This window comes from Myotis yumanensis, unplaced genomic scaffold, assembly GCF_028538775.1.
Source record: "Myotis yumanensis isolate MYYU_CA2020_CCGP unplaced genomic scaffold, mMyoYum1.0.hap1 SCAF_3, whole genome shotgun sequence".
In the NCBI taxonomy this organism is placed as follows: Eukaryota; Metazoa; Chordata; class Mammalia; order Chiroptera; family Vespertilionidae; genus Myotis; species Myotis yumanensis.
The window spans coordinates 115,894,331-115,911,797 of NW_027223754.1; the positions used below are offsets into that span (position 1 = coordinate 115,894,331).

General features: G+C 36.0%; 1 protein-coding gene across 9 annotated transcripts in view; it reads left to right on the plus strand.

The window, feature by feature from the left end:
• Window positions 1-16,749, plus strand: part of LNX2 (ligand of numb-protein X 2) — an 80,961-nt gene extending 64,212 nt beyond the window's left edge. For 8 of the 9 annotated variants that reach the window (XM_070409415.1, XM_070409416.1, XM_070409421.1 and 5 more), the window contains 6 exons: window positions 488-856; window positions 3,983-4,123; window positions 6,832-7,009; window positions 9,998-10,229; window positions 12,452-12,610; window positions 14,528-16,749. In XM_070409415.1, coding sequence (XP_070265516.1) covers window positions 488-856; window positions 3,983-4,123; window positions 6,832-7,009; window positions 9,998-10,229; window positions 12,452-12,610; window positions 14,528-14,663 — 1,215 coding nt within the window. In that variant the 3' untranslated portion in view covers window positions 14,664-16,749. The remainder of the gene's footprint in view (window positions 1-487; window positions 857-3,982; window positions 4,124-6,831; window positions 7,010-9,997; window positions 10,230-12,451; window positions 12,611-14,527) is intronic. The other variant, XM_070409422.1, reaches the window with a different exon arrangement.
• The last annotated feature ends 718 nt before the right edge of the window (window positions 16,750-17,467 follow it).

Here is a 17,467-nt window from a genome sequence, read left to right on the forward strand (position 1 = left end):
AAAATCATGGTACTGTGGAACTTAAATTATATGAAGGTGAATTTTGCTGTTCTTTTATGTAAAACATTAGAATTTTGTAATTTCTTCTGTTTTACCGATATACATGGAGTATATTTTTTTCTTCCTACCTTAATTTCAGTCCCACATGTGTAACACATTTTACACATAAGGAAACATACTCAAACAAGTTCTATAATTGCCCTCGATCATCCAGCTAGTACATAGCAGATCCAAGGATGCTAATTCAAGACTATCACTAACCCTGTAATCCTAACTGCTATTCTCTACTTAATGCTAATTGTAAATTAATTTTAGGAATTCTGTACTTTAATATGTTTTTAGAGTAGATTTCTTTGTAAATAATGATTGTATATCATTTTTACAATATTAGTTTCCTTGGGAAATGTTACTAGTATTTCTATAAATGGGGTGGGGGGCAGAAGATAGTCACAGTATAGTCATAATTCTTTTTTTTTTTTTTTTTTAGGTCAACAACTATGATATTAGCAATGTGTCGCACAACTATGCCAGGGCTGTCCTTTCACAGCCCTGCAGCACCCTACAGCTCACTGTGCTTCGAGAGAGACGCTTCGGTAACCGAGTGAATAGCCATTCTGATGGGAACTCTCCACGAGAAGAGATTTTCAATGTGGTTCTTTATAAACGGGACTATGGTGAACAGCTCGGCATCAAACTTGTACGAAGGACAGATGAGCCAGGAGTTTTTATTCTTGACCTACTGGAAGGGGGGCTTGCTGCGCAGGACGGCAGGCTCAGCAGCAATGATCGTGTGCTCGCCATCAATGGGCATGACCTGAAGCACGGAACTCCTGAGTTGGCTGCCCAGATCATTCAGGTACACTTGAGATATGCATTCCTGATGCTTGGCCTTCATTACCATATATCAGTATTTTGTTTTCATTGGCCAATAACATAAAAATCTGGGCATATTTGATATTTCATTGAAAAAATCAAGCACAGCTATTTAAATTCTTCAAAATCCACAGTGGTATAACTTCATTATAGATAGAAGCTTTTCTAAGCATTGTGTTCCATGAACTTTTAGGCTGGCTATTTATAGAATGCAGTCTCTAAAGTTTTCATTTGCTCCCTTGGCTCCATCTAGCACTAAGCATAACATATGGTGTTGTCCACATATAACAAATGAGAAAAGTAAGGTTCAAAGGATCTGTGATTACCGAGGTTGTGACTTACCTCATCTCTTACCTTTCCATCTTCACTCTAACATACATAAAAATAGAAAGTCGTTTTTTATTAAGAATAACTGCCATCCCTATAATGCCTTTTTTTTTTCCTCTTAAGGAATTTAAAGCAATTCAAACACATAACATTTCTCCTCACAGTATCCCTGTGAAAAAAGTAAGGATAGTTATCATCACAGAAAAACCATGTTTTTAGGAAGAGTATTAAACCAGATAAATTTAGAAAACTACCCAGAGAAGATTTCAGGTTCTGCAACATGCCATGGCATTTAACCCAATGTGGGTATCTCCTAAAAAGATCAGGGTGAAACAAAAGTGCCTTTTTTTTTTTTTCTTTAAGTAAGCCCAACAGAACACTCTAAAGCAGCGGTTCTCAACCTGTGGGTCGCGACCCCTTTGGCGGTCGAACGACCCTTTCACAGGGGTCGCCTAAGACCATCCTGCATATCAGATATTTACATTACGATTCATAACAGTAGCAACATTACAGTTATGAAGTAGCAACGAAAATAATTTTATGGTTGGGTCACAACATGAGGAACTGTATTTAAAGGGCCAGAGGTTGAGAACCACTGCTCTAAAGGAAATCAAGAATTAATATAATTGAGCATCAGGAATTAAAGTAGGTGGATAGTCACTAAAAAATGTGTATACTACACAGGTATATAGGTACATATTTACACAAATACTTAACATATGCACTTATCTTATAAATTCTGAGTTTGCAACTTTTTCTTTACGTCAACAGTATGTTGTGGACTTCTTATCATAACAGTAAGTGTAGATTCACATCATGATTTTTAATACCTGTGGGCATGTTGTGTTCTATAACTTATGTTTTGTTTTCAAGTTTAAGACATTTTGCTAAACTTCCTTCTGTAAAGATCAGACCATACTAATTTATACACCTAGTAACAAAGCATGCTACTTATTTATGAATCATGGGTATTGTCATTTGGGCATCCTGCATTTTAAAATACCTTGACTTTAACACAACTCTTTTGCTGTGTTTGAAACCCTGGAATATTACATGTGCAGTCTGTTTAAAGTTAGCCTAAACGCAAATGTTGATTCGTTGTTTCAAGCCTAATTGCCTCATGCAAAGAATTTTGTCTTTGAAGCAATCTAAGATCAATGGTTTGTTTCTGTTTAAAGTTTTGTAAACAGGGTTTTCCAGTAAAGTTGAAATACTGATTATGAAATATTTAGTAGTTATCAGGTGTTAAGCATAATGAAAATGATCCTGTACATTGAAATGAAGTCACAAAGGGAGCATCTCATCACTTCACACTGTGTGATCTAATAATCTGAAGTGTCAGAATTCTAAGTATGAGAATTCTAAACATTCTACTTCGTTATTTATCCTTTAGATCAAGTCCCAGCCTCTGCTTTGGAAGTTTGGCTATATATTAACTGTTCTTTCAGTTATGCTAAAGAACTTGTCTGAAATTATTTAGTGCAATAAAATGCTTGAATAAGAATGATTTTCATTGGTGTTTAAAGTTGGTTATCACTTATTTTCCAATTTAAGAACTAAAAATGGAGTAATTTCTTAACATTATTGACTATAGTTATGAAGGAGTTCCCCTCTTTCTACCACAATTCCTTGAAAGTAGGCTATCCTATTTTCCCAGAGAAATAATAATAAAATTGGAAATTGTGGTCATGACCAAGAGTCAACATCAAATAAATTAGTCTTGTACATTAAAAGCAAAGATAAAATAATTTAAAGTAAAAATTAAGTAACAAAGTATTTTGAAAATATACTAAATATGAATCTCTGTTTAAAATACAGATATATAGATGATGGACCTCTAAATTTAAAATAATCATCATAAACCTCTAAAGTAACTTACCATAATAAACCTTAGGGACATGTGGCTGTGTCATACACATACTGTGTGTGTGTGTGGATATATATATATATATATATATATATATATATATAGTCTTGTTATACAGGATCTCTATAATCATTCTTTTCAGGACTGTTCAAAAATTTGGTCCTATTTTGACTCAAACCTATCGCAGGCAAAAACAAAGCTGTGGGTAGTTTCATTGATTATTACTTCCAAAGTAGCCACCATAAAATTTATTTCAAAAGTCACAATGGATTTTAATTAAGCTTTGAATCATTTCTTCCTTTCTATCTTCTTTCCTTTGCTGTGACCCTCTCAGTGCCAGGGCTAGTATTGAAAGGGCAAAGAAGTATTTTTAAAAAGTCATCTTACTGGTTTGGCTCAGTGGATAGAGCGTTGGCCTGCGGAGTGAAGGATCCCAGATTCAATTCCGATCAAGGGCACCTGCCCGGGTTGTGGGCTCTATCTCCAGTAGGGGGCGTGCAGGAGGCTGCTGATCTATGATTCTCTCTCATCATTGATGTTTCTATCTCCCTCTCCCTTCCTCTCTGAAATCAATAAGAATTATATTTAAAAAATAAAATAAAAAGTTACCTTCCCTTTCAAGAAATCAAGGGGAGATGAGAACACAGGCAGTTTTACTGCTTTGCCTTGGTTGTTTTGGAGGTGGAGTTGGGGAGGGCATATCCAGGAGCTCTGTGTGTGTGATTCACCTGCAGAAGTTTTAAAATATTAACTCATGAAATGGACCTCCTTCTTCCCCACCACCAGGTGCTTGCATTTACTACCCAAGCAAGGCTTTGGTATAACGATAAGTGCATTGGAAATTATACTGCCTATAATTTTTACAATGAGAAGCTTCATTAATGACTGGTGGTAATGTATGTGTGTTTCCTCCAGGCTAGTGGAGAAAGGGTCAATTTAACAATTGCTAGACCAGGGAAACCCCAGCCTGGTAACACTATCCGAGAAGCAGGAACTCAGAGCAGCAGCCAGCACCACGCGCAGCCACTGTATTACAGCAGACCCAGCTCACATAAGGTGAGGCGTTGTGTTTGTGTGTTTTAATTTATCCACCCTCAAAGGATCATTGTTACAAGCTGGTAAAATTTAAATGAGGGCTGTTATTCTGTTGGAGAATGTGAACATAGGTGTTGAGGAGGTGAAATGTGCATGTTTTGCTGCCTTGGAGAGTGACTCTGTTGTCTCAGTTCTTCAGACAATAGAGATGGTTTCTTAGTGAAGAAAGTCCCTCTGCCAGGTGATTGATGAGAAGTGTTTGATCTTCCAGAAAAAATTTTCTATTTAGTCTTCCTTGAAAGTGGGCTTTATCTTGGGTTGCTCATTTAAATGCAGCAGTTGGTTGTCTGACTGAAAAAGCAAAATGAAGACAGTGATGGACAAGTCTATACTTTGCAATTGAACAGGTTGCCTGCAACAACAGAATTAGATATGTGATTATTAAACGTGTAAATCATACATTTTCATACATACTAGTATGGCACTTTTTTTAAATATTATAGCTTAATAGGAATACTACCCTAAATTATTTTAAATTCCCATATGTTGAGCATTTTTACAGCTTCATTAATAGTTCACTGGTATTATAATATATTCCTAGGACATGTATATCTGTACTGAAAATTTTGATACTCTCTAACTTTAGTTCCAGAAATCAAAAAAGGGTGGTACTTCACTGCATTTTTTGTATTACTTACTTCATTGGATCCTTCACTTGAACTGAACTTCTGATTGGCCAGGATTTTTTCAACGATGACGTTCACCCAACTATGTGAAAATATAAGCTAAATGTGAGGTTCAAAAGTGACTTTCCTTAAGTAAAATTAAATTCCTTTATCAAACAAAAACTTATTCATTGGTCTGCTTAAAAACCATAGAAGTTGCCTGTGTGTTAAAATGGCTTCTTAATGTAAGTACAGTATTTGAGAAAGTAATTACCTTTGGAATGTCACGGGTACCCTAAAAAAGCTTTGCTTAAAGACATGAATATTTTTGGCCCATCAAGTTTGTCTGGTTTTCTGAGCTTAAGTATAGACTTGTCACTGATCTTTGGTTTACTTAATACGTACACAAAATTATAACCACAGTCTTTGTTCTCATTTTTGAACGAAAACCAAAATGTATGAGGGAAACCTATAATTTTGCCTTCATAATGATGACTATGAAAAGGAGTTAGTGTTTTGAACAGGAAATTTTAATAGTAGTCGTTTCAGATAGCTTGTCCTTGCTTTACAAGATATATATTCCTAAAGAATTGTAGTATAAGCCAAAAGTTGATTATTGAATCTTTTGTGTCATTGAATTCTACAATGATTTGGGATATGGATGTCTGACAACATTATAATTTTAACACATAAGACAATTTTTAAAATTGTGTTTAATTATTTCAACATTCATATAGATAACTGATTCATTTTGTTTGAAGTACATATATTTTTCTCTTTTAACTCTGCTAATTCTTATTCTCCTTAATTTTATGTCACAGTGTTTTACATAGTAATGCTGAATTTATTCTTATTCTAGGTACTCTGCAAACCTGTTAGTTGGAACAACCACATGAAATGTACTTTTAAGAGTTAATTTAGCTATTTACTCTTGCACTTGTTATGTCAAATCTGATATAGAAAAATAAAGGTCTCCTAGGGAAAGCCAAAACACAAATTCACAAAACAACCTGTTCAGGCGATTATAATCATTAAAAATTAAAATATATATTAGTTTACTAATAAGCTTCTAGTAGCTGCTTAGATAAACATTCATGTGGTGTTGAACCCTGAGAAGTTTCCTTAAAGTTTACCCAGTATAATCATTTACGTTGTTATGTTTTGTTCCTGAGGAAAAAAAATGAATACATCTCAGCTGGCAGAGAAATAGAATCCCTACCCTTAAATAATGAAATACCTGAGAGCTGAAACGTTTAAGTAAATATCCTCAAGGCTAGGTTTACATGACTTGTCCTCATAATAAAATGGTTTTGCCCCATTTTGAAGGATACTAACATAGATTTCATACCTTTAGATAGGAGACCACCTTAAGACATTTACAAGTTTTCTGCTAGGTTATAACTACTTCTAGGAATGCTCTGCTGTTATTACAAATAGTTCTCTTGATAAAAATTTCAGGAGTGCAGGGGTCCAGGCCAGAGAAGACACATGGCCTGGAATTCTAGGACCTGGTTAACAGATACGTGCATGTCAACTCTTTGAATTTATGTCACTAAAGGAAATGTTAAAATTTTGTTAAAATATAATTCATATATTTCCATTGTTGACATTGTTAGTAACATTAATACAATCTTGTACTATCAACTTTTCTTTCAAAGAATAGGGGAGAAAAATGGAAGAAAAGTTAATTGGCTCATATTCAGAATCTTAAAACTCAAGCACATTATTTACTTTTATAGAATTGATCATATCTTGGATTTTAAGGTAACCATATAAATGATGTGCTTATTTTACTTTAACCTCCACATGCCAATAGTCCTAAGTTGTTTTAGTTCCATAGTCATACGAAAAAATGGTAATCCAAAGTTTGACATTATGATCCACAGTGATCAGTGTAGTGTTTGTACCTATGAGGAACGGTGTATTACTTTCAGTTCTATACTGAGTGATAAAAAAAATTACTTACAGTAACCACATAAGTTTGTACATTAGTTTAAGCTGTCCTTGTTTTATATTATTCATTCCAATAAATATATTCCACAAAATTTTCCTCTCATGATTTAGGATCTTACCCAGTGTGTTACATGCCAAGAAAAACACATTACTGTAAAGAAGGAACCTCATGAGTCCCTTGGGATGACAGTAGCTGGGGGCAGAGGAAGTAAGAGTGGTGAACTGCCCATCTTTGTGACCAGTGTGCCACCTCATGGCTGCCTTGCACGCGATGGCAGAATCAAGAGAGGTAAGATAGGTTTGTCAATAATGTCACCGAATCTCCCTGAATTCAACTTCGTACATAAAAAATATGTACAAAGTTTTCTTTTAAACATGACTTTTTTAATTCATTAAAATGTCCCTTGCATATGTAAGCATAAAGCCTCTTTATAAGGTTAGAAAAATGCCTACTGTAAAGGGAAATTGCCACAGCTTGGCATTTTCTAACAGTTATGGAGACTGTTGGACTGTTTTATACTAGAAAAGACTCTCTAAGAAATTTATGTTTCCTACATGATGGCAGGCTAGATACAAATACAAATGTCTCCAAAATACAAATGTTGCTTATACTAAAGTGGGAGGGGTTCACAGAGGACATGGAGCAGAAGACAAACTTTAAAATATAGTGGGTTTGGGGATTAACACATTTAGAAGTTCACGTTCCACATCAATACTATATTATTTGTGTACGTGGGAGTGGTAGTGGTAAAAACAGCATTCTTCATACACTTGGTTTATTCATGTGGAAAAGTGAGTCTTAAAAGCTATTTTTTCAAGAGTGAAGTTGGAATCCTACCTCAAGCCACATACAAGAATTAACTTATTATGGATCCAAGACCTAAATGTAAGATCTACAACATTCAGAGGAAAACTCATGACCTTGGATTAGGTGGTGGTTTTCTTAGATATGACACTAAAAACACAAGCAACAATGACAAAATAGATAAATGACTTCATCAAAATTGCAAATTTGATGATGAACCCACACCACCAAGAAAGTAAAAAGATAACCCACAGTATGGGAGAAAATATTTGTAAATTGTATATCTGATGAAGGACTTGTATCTAGAGTACATAAAGAACTCTTACAACTCAATACATAAAAAGGTAAAAACCCAATTGAAAAACGAGCAAAGGATCTGAATAGACATTTCTCCAAAGGAGATATACAGGTGGCCAGTAATCCCAGGAAAAGATGCACAGTGTCATTGGTTATTAGGGAAATGCAAATCAAAGCCACTTCACACTCACAAGGATGAATATAATAAAAAAGACAGGCAATAGCAAACATTGGCAAGGATTTGGAAAAATTGAAGCCTTCAGACATTGCCAGTGGGAATGTAAAATGGTGCAACTGTTTTGGAAAACAGTTTAGCAGTTCCTCAAAAAAGTTAAACATAGTGTTACCATGATATGTAACAATTCTGTTCCTGGAGAAATGGAAATATGTGGCCACACAAAAACTTGTACATGAAGTTTCATAGCAGTATTTTTCATAATAACCAAAGTAGAAGCAACCCAAATATCTGTCAGTTAACGAGTGGATTAACATAATGTGGTATATCCGTACAATGGAATGTTATTTGACTATAATAAGGAATGAAGCATTGACACAAGCTATAGGTCAGCGGTTCTCAACCTGTGGGTTGCGACCCCTTTGGGAGTCGAATGACCCTTTCACAGGCGTCGCCTAAATACATCCTGCATATCAGATATTTACATTACGATTCATAACAGTAGCAAAATTACAGTTAGGAAGTAGCAACGAAAATAATTTTATGGTTGGAGGTCACCATAACATGAGGAACTGTATTAAAGGGTCGCAGCATTGCCCTGACTGGTTTGGCTCAGTTGGATGGAGCGTCGGCCTGCTGACTGAAGGGTCCCAGGTTCGATTCCAGTTGGGGGCATGTACCTTGGTTGCGGGCACATCCCCAGTAGGGGGTGTGCAGGAGGCAGCTGATCGATGTTTCTAGCTCTCTGTCCCTCTCCCTTCCTCTCTGTAAAAAATCAATAAAATATATTTTAAAAAATAAAAATAAAATAAAGGGTCGCGGCATTAGGAAGATTGAGAATCACTGGTATGGGTGAACCTTGAAAACATTATGCCTATTGAAAGAAGAAGCCAGTCACAAAAGACCACATGTGGTTCCATTTATATGGCATGCCCAGATGGGAAGATCTATAGAGATAGAAAGTAGATTAGTGATTACTTAGGTCTGGGGGAAGAAAAGTGACTGTTAATGGGTACATGTTTTTTGGGGGGGGGGGGGGGTTGATCTTAAAATGATGGGTGATGGTTCTACAATTCTGTGACTATACTAAAAACCATAAAATTGTAACTTTGAATGAATTGAATGTTATATGAATAATCTCTTTAAAAGGCTGCTATTTTTTACAGTTATTTGTCCAGTTATAGAATTAGGGATAATTTTATTTCCTTTTTATTATTTATTATGTTTTCTAAATTTTCTACAATGAAAATGTTTTGCTTTAACAATCTGAATAACAGATGAATTGGGAGAGGAAGTTTTCTGTAGGTTTCTTGATACAAGTGTGTGTGCTTCCTACAGAAGTAATCTTTTTTTTCCTAGCCTTTTATTTAATCCTCATTGCCCTTTTTAGCATATTACTTGACAGAGGAATAAATACTTTTTTTCTCCCTCAAGGAAGAGAAGTTCAAATCACTAGTTTCATTTCTTTGTGTAGGCCCAAGAATATCCTCTCTCTACATATTCTGATCTGTTTGCACTGAGTGAACTATGTGGGGCTGTCTTTAAGTATAAAACTGTGTAAACATAGAATATTAAAATTCATGTGTAAGTTAGCAAAGTGTCAAATGATTTTTGAATTGGAAAGAACAGGAGAAATCATTGAAGCTCAAAGAAGAGAACTGAATGTGCAAGGGCCTGTACCCAGCTACACCTATGACATGCCAGGGCCAAGGATTTGGACTTCCAGTGGAATCGCAGTGCCTCAAGCCACATTTTTCCCTATGTACTATGAAATTATTTTAAATTTTTGAATTGTTTTGGAATTATTTTCATGAGTTGAATTTTTTCTCAGTATTATAAAAATTACGAAGAAGGAAAAAAAAGGTCTTTTACCTTATCTCATCTGAGTCATTGAAACTAACTTTTGTTGATTAGCTTACCAGTAGAAGAATTTACAGGGAGATAATCACTTGGTAGCTCAGCTCATTTTTTTTTTTTTTTTTGTCTTGTCATTTGAACAGGTGATGTGTTGTTGAATATCAATGGCATTGATTTGACCAATTTAAGTCACAGTGAGGCTGTTGCTATGCTGAAAGCCAGTGCTGCATCCCCTGCTGTTGCCCTTAAAGCCCTTGAGGTCCAGGTTGTTGAGGAGGCCACCCAGGCCACGGATGAGCAGCCAAGCACTTTCAGTGAAAATGAGTATGATGCCAGTTGGTCCCCATCGTGGATCATGTGGCTTGGGCTTCCCAGGTACTGACAGCTTTTTTGTTGCTTTATGAAGTAATCATAATTACAACTTTTATTAGTCTGTAACCCAGTAAATTTTAGATAAAAGTAGCAACATCAAATCAAGTTACAAAAGAAAATGGTAATTTTTCTTAGCTTATTATATTTAAAAGGTAAATGTAATAATAAGAACCAAGCTAAAAAGATGTCCGTTTATACAAATTAATAAAGCCATTTTTCTGTTTCTGTTAAGGCTCATAAGTGGGCAGGCCTTGAGAGGGGATGTTCAGTCTCTTGCTCAGGAAAGCTGTCATTATCAAGGTTCATTCTGATACATGCTTAGCCTTCATGTTCATGGGGTCAAAGTGCAGAGCCTTGTCCTATCCCAGAAGGCTTTCTAAAAGCCCTTTGTTCTTAATGCTTTTAACTTTCCTAAAATGGCTGGGTATAAAACTCAGTTTTTATTGGACATAGAGTCTTAAGCCCAATGATTGGTAGTCAAGCATAAGTGCTCCTAACCACGTTTCTGAAGAATTCACTGCTTCATGACTGACTGACTAGCCAAGGGGTTCTGAACTTGGTCAGCGTCTGGTCATGGAAACACTTGGAACCTCCAGGTGATTATTGCACAGTTTGATATTGAGATAGGAAGAATGTGTTCGTATCTTTGTTTCCAAATCAGCTTAGATTCTTAACATATAAAAGACTCCTAAAACCAAACTATGATGAAACATTTTGACTGTTAACAAAGTATGAAAATTACTCATTTATAATAAAAATAAAGGATAAGAATGTGCCAATTTCTGAGCTATCTAGCTTCATTTGGAATAAATTGGTAATAACTAGAATTTGTATAGCACTCTAGTTTATAAAGTACTTTCACAGAAAGAACAATAAAGAAACAAGGATATTATTGGATATTATTAGATTATCCAATCAGATTATTAGGTTATTTGTTTATAATCTAACTTGCTGATTTGTCTTCTTGGTTAAAAACAAACAAACAAAAAGGCTGCCAGGTCATTGTGGCTCAGTGATTGAGTATCGACCTATGAACCAGGAGGTCACAGTTCAATTCCTGGTCAGGGTGCAGGCACAGGTTGCGGGCCAGATCCCCACTGGGGAGCGTGCTGGAGGCAGCCAATCAGTGATTCTGTCTGATCATTGATGTTTCTGTCTCTCCCTCTCCCTTCCTCTCTGAAATCAATAAAAAAAAAAAACTTTAAAAAAAACATTAAAACAACAACAAAGAGGCCTAAAATTATAATAGAATTCATGTCTCAGGGACCTGTAGGGACCTTGTATGTGGAACTTGTGGAGGGAGATTTTTTTATGACAGATGATTTAGCTACTAGATATCTATTTATTCCATGCACCAAAATTGAAATAGGAGATTTTTGTTACTATTTTCCATATTTGAGTTCCCTATTTTGTCAACTAGAGTCTCTCTTAAAATGGAAGCATGTTAAGTGAAGAAGGAAAATACAACAAATTCTAACTCCTTGTGTAGATTAAAAAGAGGGATAGCGATCTTACATTTTTTAGGAATCTCATTTTCTTTCAATTGAGTGCTGAAGTCAGCAGTACTAGACCCTCATACCACTTTTTTTGTTATTTTGTTTTTGTTAATCCTCACCCAATGATATTTTTTTCCATTTATTTTTTAGAGAGAGTGGAAGGGATAGGAGGAGAGGGGGAAGAGAGAGAGAAACATCAGTTGGTTATCTCCCTTACATGCCCCAGTCAAGGCCAGGGATAGAATCTGCAACCCAGGCACGTGCCCTTAACCAGGAATCAAACCTGGGACCCTTCAGACTATGGGCCGATGCTCTAACCTCCAGCCACCCCAGCCAAGCGTACCACCATACAAATTTTGGAGGTACCAATGGATATCAGAATGGAGGACCTGTTGACAGTACAGTAAGAAAATACATGTTTAGAACCATTTTATACAATTTCTGAAGTGTAACTTATAACCAACTTTATTTAAATTCTGTGTGTGTGTGTGTGTGTGTGTTATTCACTTGGAAAGAGAAGGCTGAAAAAAGTGAAAGAAATTCAAGTCTACGTAGAACTGCACCTGTGCTGGAAAGTGGGTGGTCAGAATAATACATTCAGAAGAAAATAAAGTAGCCCTTTTCTTTTCCCAGTGGTGGAAAGTATAACATGGTATGCAGTTATAACGAAGATGAGCAGGCTGTAATTGCCTCCATTAATTGTTTCCTGATGTCTGTATTTGTTTATAGTTCCCTTCATAGCTGCCATGATATAGTTTTACGAAGAAGCTACTTGGGAAGTTGGGGCTTTAGTATTGTTGGTGGATATGAAGAGAACCACACCAATCAGCCTTTCTTCATTAAAACCATTGTCTTGGGAACTCCTGCTTATTATGATGGAAGATTAAAGTGAGTCTTGTTATTTACTGATGTGATTCATGTTTGTTGTGATGGACATGATCTAGACCAGGGATCAGCTCCAAATGCAGCTTTCTGTTTTTGTAAATAAAGTTTTATAGGAACATGGCCATGCTCACTTGTTTACATGTCGTGTGTCACTGCTTCTGAGCTACAGTGGCCGAGTTGATTCCTTGTGACAGAGACCATATGATTGGCAAAGCCTAAAATATTTATTTACCATCTGGCCCTTTATAGGAAAATATTGTCAAACCTGATGTAGACGAAGCATTACCTTTACAGTGTTGCCACTCATAGCTGTATTTTTCTAATCTGATGACAGGCCTGAACATGAGTCATTGCGCTGCACATACTGTGATGTGACTAGCTCGGAGCAGTTTTGCCACACAATTCACTCAGGTCTAGTCCTGTCATTAGATGCCTCTGCTTTATTTTTCTCCTCAGCACTTATGTCTGCCTAACAGTATATTTATGCAAGCTCCACACAGGGAGGGGGAGAGGGGACTTCGTTATATTTACATCCCTGGTAGCCAGAGCAGTGCCTTGCATATGTAGTAAGGTCTCAACAAATATTTAGTGAACGAGTGTATGATAGTTGATGGTGTGCCAGGCACAGTGCTAGGTGCTTGGGATTGATTGGATTATTGAATCCTCTTAACCCTAGGAGGTGTTGTAATTCCCATTTATAAACGAGGTAGCTAAGGCTTAGAAAGGTTAAGAAACTTGCCCACAATCAAACAGCTGAAAGTGGTTGACTGCAACTCAAACCCAGACTACCTGGCTCCAGAGCCTTTCCCACTAACCCCTCGGCCAGTTGTCACCACTGGGCAGAAAGTACCTGCTAGGCTCCGTGCAGCCTTCTTTTCTTTTTCAAAACTCAGGTGCTGAGAAAAGAATAAGGTATTATATCAAGAGATTATACAAACAAAGAGGAGGTGGGTGATTGTAAGTTCTTAGTGCCTAGTTTTTGATGAAAAAACCAATTTGCAGAAATTAAATTTGACATCGTAGACAGAATTGAGCACAAACAGAGATTACAGTGCTTGCAAACAGAAAGTTACATCAAAATAATATTGTGAAAAGTTGATCAGGGTTGGTATGCTCCAAATCAGTCTTTTATCAGATTATTTTATACAATGGAAAGCATTATTTTGTAAGGAAAGAGTAGGGGGAAATGAATTAGCCATTCTCTTAGCTAAATTAACCAGGTTGAGTCTCGGTTAGTTTATAATTTGCATTCCACCTACTTCCAAAAAGAAGTTGAGGTAACTAACAATAAAATAGTATGTTCATATTACAAACTAAAGACCAAAAATCATAAAAGATTTATTCACCTAATTATATTTTGCCTTATGCTTACATGAAAATTATTCTTCTTGCCCTTGAAATCACCCACTAGTTAAAGGAGAGAGGGTGGCAGAGGGTAGCCATGGAAAAGCAACATAGACTTAAAAATTCACCCCACGCCGAAACCGGTTTGGCTCAGTGGATAGAGCGTCGGCCTGCGGACTCAAGGGTCCCGGGTTCGATTCCGGTCAAGGGCATGTACCTGGGTTGCGGGCACATCCCCAGTAGGAGATGTGCAGGAGGCGGCTGATCGATGTTTCTCTCTCATCGATGTTTCTGACTCTCTATCTCTCTCCCTTCCTCTCTGTAAAAAATCAATAAAATATATATAAAAAAAAAAAAAAATTCACCCCAGATGTTTCTCACAGTAGATAATACACTCTAATCATTGACAGTTAATGGTTAAGTTAAACTGATTTTTATGCTAAACAAATCTCAAGGTAATCAGTGTTTCTCCCTCTCCCTTCCTCTCTCTCAAATCAGTAAAGACATATTTTTTAGTGGTTTTAATACCATGAAAATCATGACAGTCTGTTTCTGTTTCTGTCTGTCTTTGTCCAGATGTGGAGACATGATCGTGGCCGTGAACGGCCTGTCAACTGTGGGCATGAGCCATTCCGCATTAGTTCCCATGTTGAAGGAGCAGAGGAACAAAGTCACTCTCACGGTTATTTGCTGGCCTGGCAGCCTGGTGTAGATTTTGAAATTGGTTTTGAGTCAAACATCTTTCTTTTTTAGGTTTTGGGAAAAAAAACCCTTTTGTTTTATTGTATTTCTGGTTGTTAGGAGCTATTGTCACAGCTGGTATATGCAGGGCCCCAAACCACTAAGATTGTTCTTTTGTTGTTGTTTAAGTGGTTTAACTCAAGTTAGCCACATTTCTTTCCTCTTGGAAACAGTCTTCCACTAATCCTATGAGTTCGTATTTTCAGAATGTGACCTATAATAATGAATGAAGTTTGTCAAAACTGTGACCCAGCCAGCTAGATTCGAGGACTTCTGGTGGCTCTTTGTTTTCACTGACTTAATCAGATAATGAGTTACATATGCCCAAGACTGGTATCAGTGAAGACAAGAGCAATAGCATTTGCTATCGCTGTTACTACCAAAGCCAGGAATGGATAGATTTTAAATTTGGATGGTAACCGTTTCCCATTTTTCATAGGTGCCAACATTTCAAAACTTCATACTGTTTATAAGGTGATTTTTCTGACTTATTTCTTCTTTAATCTCTCAGTGCTCAGAGATGATGAAGAAATAATTTTGACACCACAAAAGAGATTTATTTAAAAAAACATACCTTTATTAGAATATTAGAGAATAAAAGATAACATTATCCAGTGACAGGAATTGGGAGATAATTATAGTTTAGTACTAGAGATGTTAAAAGCTGCATATACTTGAACAGTACAAAAGCATTAAAGATTCATTTCCAAAGAAATGTTTTATATAGGAAAATCTTGAAGCAGTTTTTGCTAAAACTATTTTCTAGAGTTTGTATTATCCTTCTGTCAGTAAACCTGGCTGGATATGTTTTTGTGATTTATGCAATTAGATCATAAAGATAAAACCATTCAATACACACTTATCCAACACAGCTAAGTAGGAGAAACTAGACTTTTAAAATTTTATTCTGTAAGATTCTTGAGTGTTTTAGAAACCCTTATTTTTCACCATTAGTCCTTTACTTACGAACTTCATTATTTTTTTTTAAGTGAAAAGTTCTGTGTTGTTTTTTAAAATCTGAAATAGTAGATTTTAGATATGAATATCTTTCTATCAGTTTTTGGTCACTAGACTATTTCATATTTTTTGAGAAGTTTTTGAAAGCTATGACCAGCCCATTATGTTTGTCCTTTATTCAATATGGTTGACCTTCAGAAGAACACATAAAGGTGTGAATAAGATAAAAATACCCTTACCTTATTAATATTGTGCATACTTGAAAAAAGTTTCATTAGAAACATAGTTCAGAATCTGAGCTAATTTACAAATGACCTCTGTAATGAATGGTATTGATGATCAGAGGATATATTTCAAAATACTACAGTGTATTATGAAGCATGACCACTTTGTTTTCAAACTTAGCAATTGCATTGCTGTGTTCATTGTATTCTAGCATGCCACTAATTATTCCAGTTAGTTTTATAATGATTTTTTAAAATATATCTCTTTTGAATGAATAAGAAATGGAATAATTATTACTAACTTGTTCAATCCCTGAGCCACACTGTAGTCGACAGGTAACCAACATACAGTGGAATGCCCCATGCAGTATATTACTGTTATGTCATGATTGGCTTTGGAAGCAATTTGATACTGAAATGCTTTGATATTCTAATTGACATGGAACAAGTTTTATTCCTGCTCCCCAAGTAGAATTTTGTAACCCACTTTGCTATTTTTTTAAACATTTTGTAAAAATGAGTCACTTCTTGGGGAGTGGCCATCCATCAACAAATACCCTAACTGCTACTTTGTTATATATAAAATAGTTTTCACTGAACCTAGTGGTATAATGAGTATTCTGAAAGAAGAAATACTTTTCAATATTATTTTTATTATGGAAATGTTGAAATCAGCTTAAGCTAATTTGGTTTTATTACAAAAGATTATATAGCTTTTGGTCAGAATGATATTTGGTGATGGAAATTTATTCATAATTTATTGTTACTGTTGAAATATTTGAATTTTGTCATTTGAAGCTTAAACAGTTAAATATTTCTATTTGTTCTGTGCCTTCAGTTTAAATTATTTCAGGATTTTCCAGATATGTTTAAGTAATGGTGTGATGATCATTCTTGATGGAAATAAAAGTCATCATTTCCATAATAGCAGCATTGTATCTTTTCTGTAACAGCAGATGTTAACTCAATGTGTGATCCTTATTTTTGTTTGTGCACCATTGTTGTCATTACAATATCCTAAGCTTAAACCTCAGGAACACAAATCCATCTTCTAGTTCTCATCCTCTAGGCATATGATCCCTAGTGACTTGCTTGTGCCAGTACCTCTAGACGGGTGGCTACTGGGTGCCTGAAATGTGACCAGTGCTACATATTGAAATGATAATACCTTGGATGTATGGATTATATAAAATATACTAAAGGCCCAGTGCACAAAATTCATGCACTGGTAGGGTCCTTAGCGGCTGCCGGCTGGGTATTTCCTCCCTTCCCCCGGCCACCTGCCAGCACCAGGGCCTCCCTCCCTTCCCCTGGCCTGCCCACCCACTGGTCGAACTCCCGGATGAACTCCAGTCAAGGGGACAATTTGCATACTATGCTTTTATTATATAGGATTATTAAAATTAATTCCACCCATTTATTTTTACATTTTTTAAATATAATTGATTTTTACAGAGAGGAAGGGAGAAGGATAGAGAGTTAGAAACATCCATGAGAGAGAAGCATCAATTAGCTGCCTCCTGCACAACCCCTACTGGGGATCAAGCCTGCAACCAAGATACATGCCCTTGACCAGAATCAAACCCGGGACCCT